The 1,957-nt window shown below is 43.1% G+C and overlaps 1 protein-coding gene across 1 annotated transcript in view; it reads left to right on the top strand.

Annotated features, from left to right (window-relative positions):
* The window catches only part of LOC111388792, a 10,716-nt gene extending 9,372 nt beyond the window's left edge, over positions 1-1,344 (top strand). Inside the window, exons 2-5 of the mRNA XM_023013597.1 lie at positions 93-388; positions 431-609; positions 709-774; positions 850-1,344. Coding sequence (XP_022869365.1) covers positions 93-388; positions 431-609; positions 709-774; positions 850-1,344 — 1,036 coding nt within the window. The remainder of the gene's footprint in view (positions 1-92; positions 389-430; positions 610-708; positions 775-849) is intronic.
* Positions 1,345-1,957: the final 613 nt, after the last annotated feature.

Genomic DNA, 1,957 nt, shown 5'->3' with positions numbered 1-1,957 from the left:
CGCATGGGAGGATTACCTAGGTGTGCTCTTAAAATTGATCTCATGAAAGCATATGATTTTGTTCGTTGAGATTTCCTCTTTGCAATTTTAAGGGTGATTGGTTTTCCCGAGAGAGTTGTTAGGTGGATTACTGAGTGTGTCACTACCACTCGTTTTTTGATTTCCATTAATGGGGAGCTGCATGGTTTCTTTGCTGGTGGGCGAGGTTTGAGGCAAGGAGATCCCTTGTCGCCCTATTTGTTCGTCTTGGCAAAGGAGGTCTTCTCAGGGTTAATGGGGTTGATGGTTTCTGAACAGGACTTTAAATACCACTGGAGGTGTGAGAAGGAGAAGATCACCTACTTGTGTTTTGCTGATGATCTTATGGCCTTTTGTAGGGCTGAGGTTGGTTCTGTTTCTCTCATTGGAGAATGCCTTAATTGATTCAAAGCTCTTTCTGGACTTATTCCTAATCCAGATAAGAGTAATCTATTTGCCAGTGGTGTTTCTTCATATCTTAAGGATCAGTTGCTTGATGTCTTGGGGTATAAGGAAGGCGTGCTACCGGTACGTTATCTTGGTGTTCCGCTTATCTCTACCAAATTGAGGGCTTTGAATTGTAAGATACTGGTGGACCGTATTATAGCTAGGGCTAAGAGTTGGACTTGTCGAGCGCTCTCCCATATAGGCAGGTTACAACTTATTAAGTCAGTATTATTTTCTATTCAGGTCTATTGGTCCTCTGTATTTCTTTTACCTAGGGCTGTGATCAAGCAACTGGAAAATTTACTACGGGTCTTCTTGTGGAAAGGTAGTGACCTTGGCACCAGTGTGGCTAAAGTGGCTTGGGCAAAAATTTGTATGCCTTAGGAGGAGGGTGGTTTGGGTCTACGGAGCTTGGAGATTTGGAATAAGGCTGCCATGTTAAAGCACCTTTGGTCCCTTTGTCCGGATTCTGCCTCCTCTCTTTGGGTTTCATGGGCACGTTGTTATTTACTTAAAGGACGAAACATTTGGGAATTGAAGTGTCCTGGGGATTGCTCTTGGAGTTGGAGGAAGATTCTTGGACTCCGGGATATAGGAAGGGACAAAATGAAATTCAGAATTGGTAATGGTAGACGTGCCTCGCTTTGGTATGATAATTGGCATTCTCTTGGCCCTTTAGAGAAGATTCTTGAAGAGAGGATAATTCGTGAATCCAAATTGAGTAGACTAGCTAAGGTGGCTGTTATTGTTGAGGGTGATACTTGGAGATGGCCATCAGTTCGTTCCCCAGCTTTATCTGACTTAATGCGAGATATGCTTGCTACTTTTCGGCCGGATAGTAATAGAGAAGATGTATTGCGATGGGAGGTTGATGCATAGGGAGTGTTCTTTGTTCGGAGTGCTTGGGAGTCTCTTCGACTTAGCTGCCCTAGGGTAGCTTGGTATCATATTGTTTGGTTCCCTAAATGTATTCCACGTCATGCATTCATCCTTTGGCTAGCTATTCAAGGTGGCATCTATACATTGACAAAGATTCTTCGCTTTGGTTTGGTATAGTCTATGCGTTGTGTGCTGTGTGATTGTTCAGTGGAGGATTTGGATCATCTTTTCTTTGCTTGCCCATTTTCTGAGCGTGTTTGGAATACTTTGCATACGAAATGTAACTTGCCTTGGGTTCAACGGTGTTGGCCAGATACTCTTTCTTGGATGGAACAATTTCGTGGGAAGTCATTGTCTTCCATCATTATTCGGTTGATGTTTGCAGCTTCGATTTATGTTGTTTGGCGTGAGCTCAATGCTAGGACCTATGGGGAGGCTCCTAAACATGAGTCTGCTGTTATTCAAGATATTATTTTCTCTATTTGTGCACGAGTGAATTCATGTAGGGGCTTGGTTCCATCTAATGAGAATAGGTGGGCCAACGCTCTTGGGGTTTTTCTGCGAATATTTTTTTATTGTCGTGATTAGGATATGAGCACTAATCTAGGTTTCC

This window comes from Olea europaea, unplaced genomic scaffold, assembly GCF_002742605.1.
Source record: "Olea europaea var. sylvestris unplaced genomic scaffold, O_europaea_v1 scaffold5288, whole genome shotgun sequence".
NCBI lineage: Eukaryota > Viridiplantae > Streptophyta > Magnoliopsida > Lamiales > Oleaceae > Olea > Olea europaea.
Note: the sequence above shows the minus strand (reverse complement) of the source record. Positions and strands in the feature narration are given on the sequence as shown.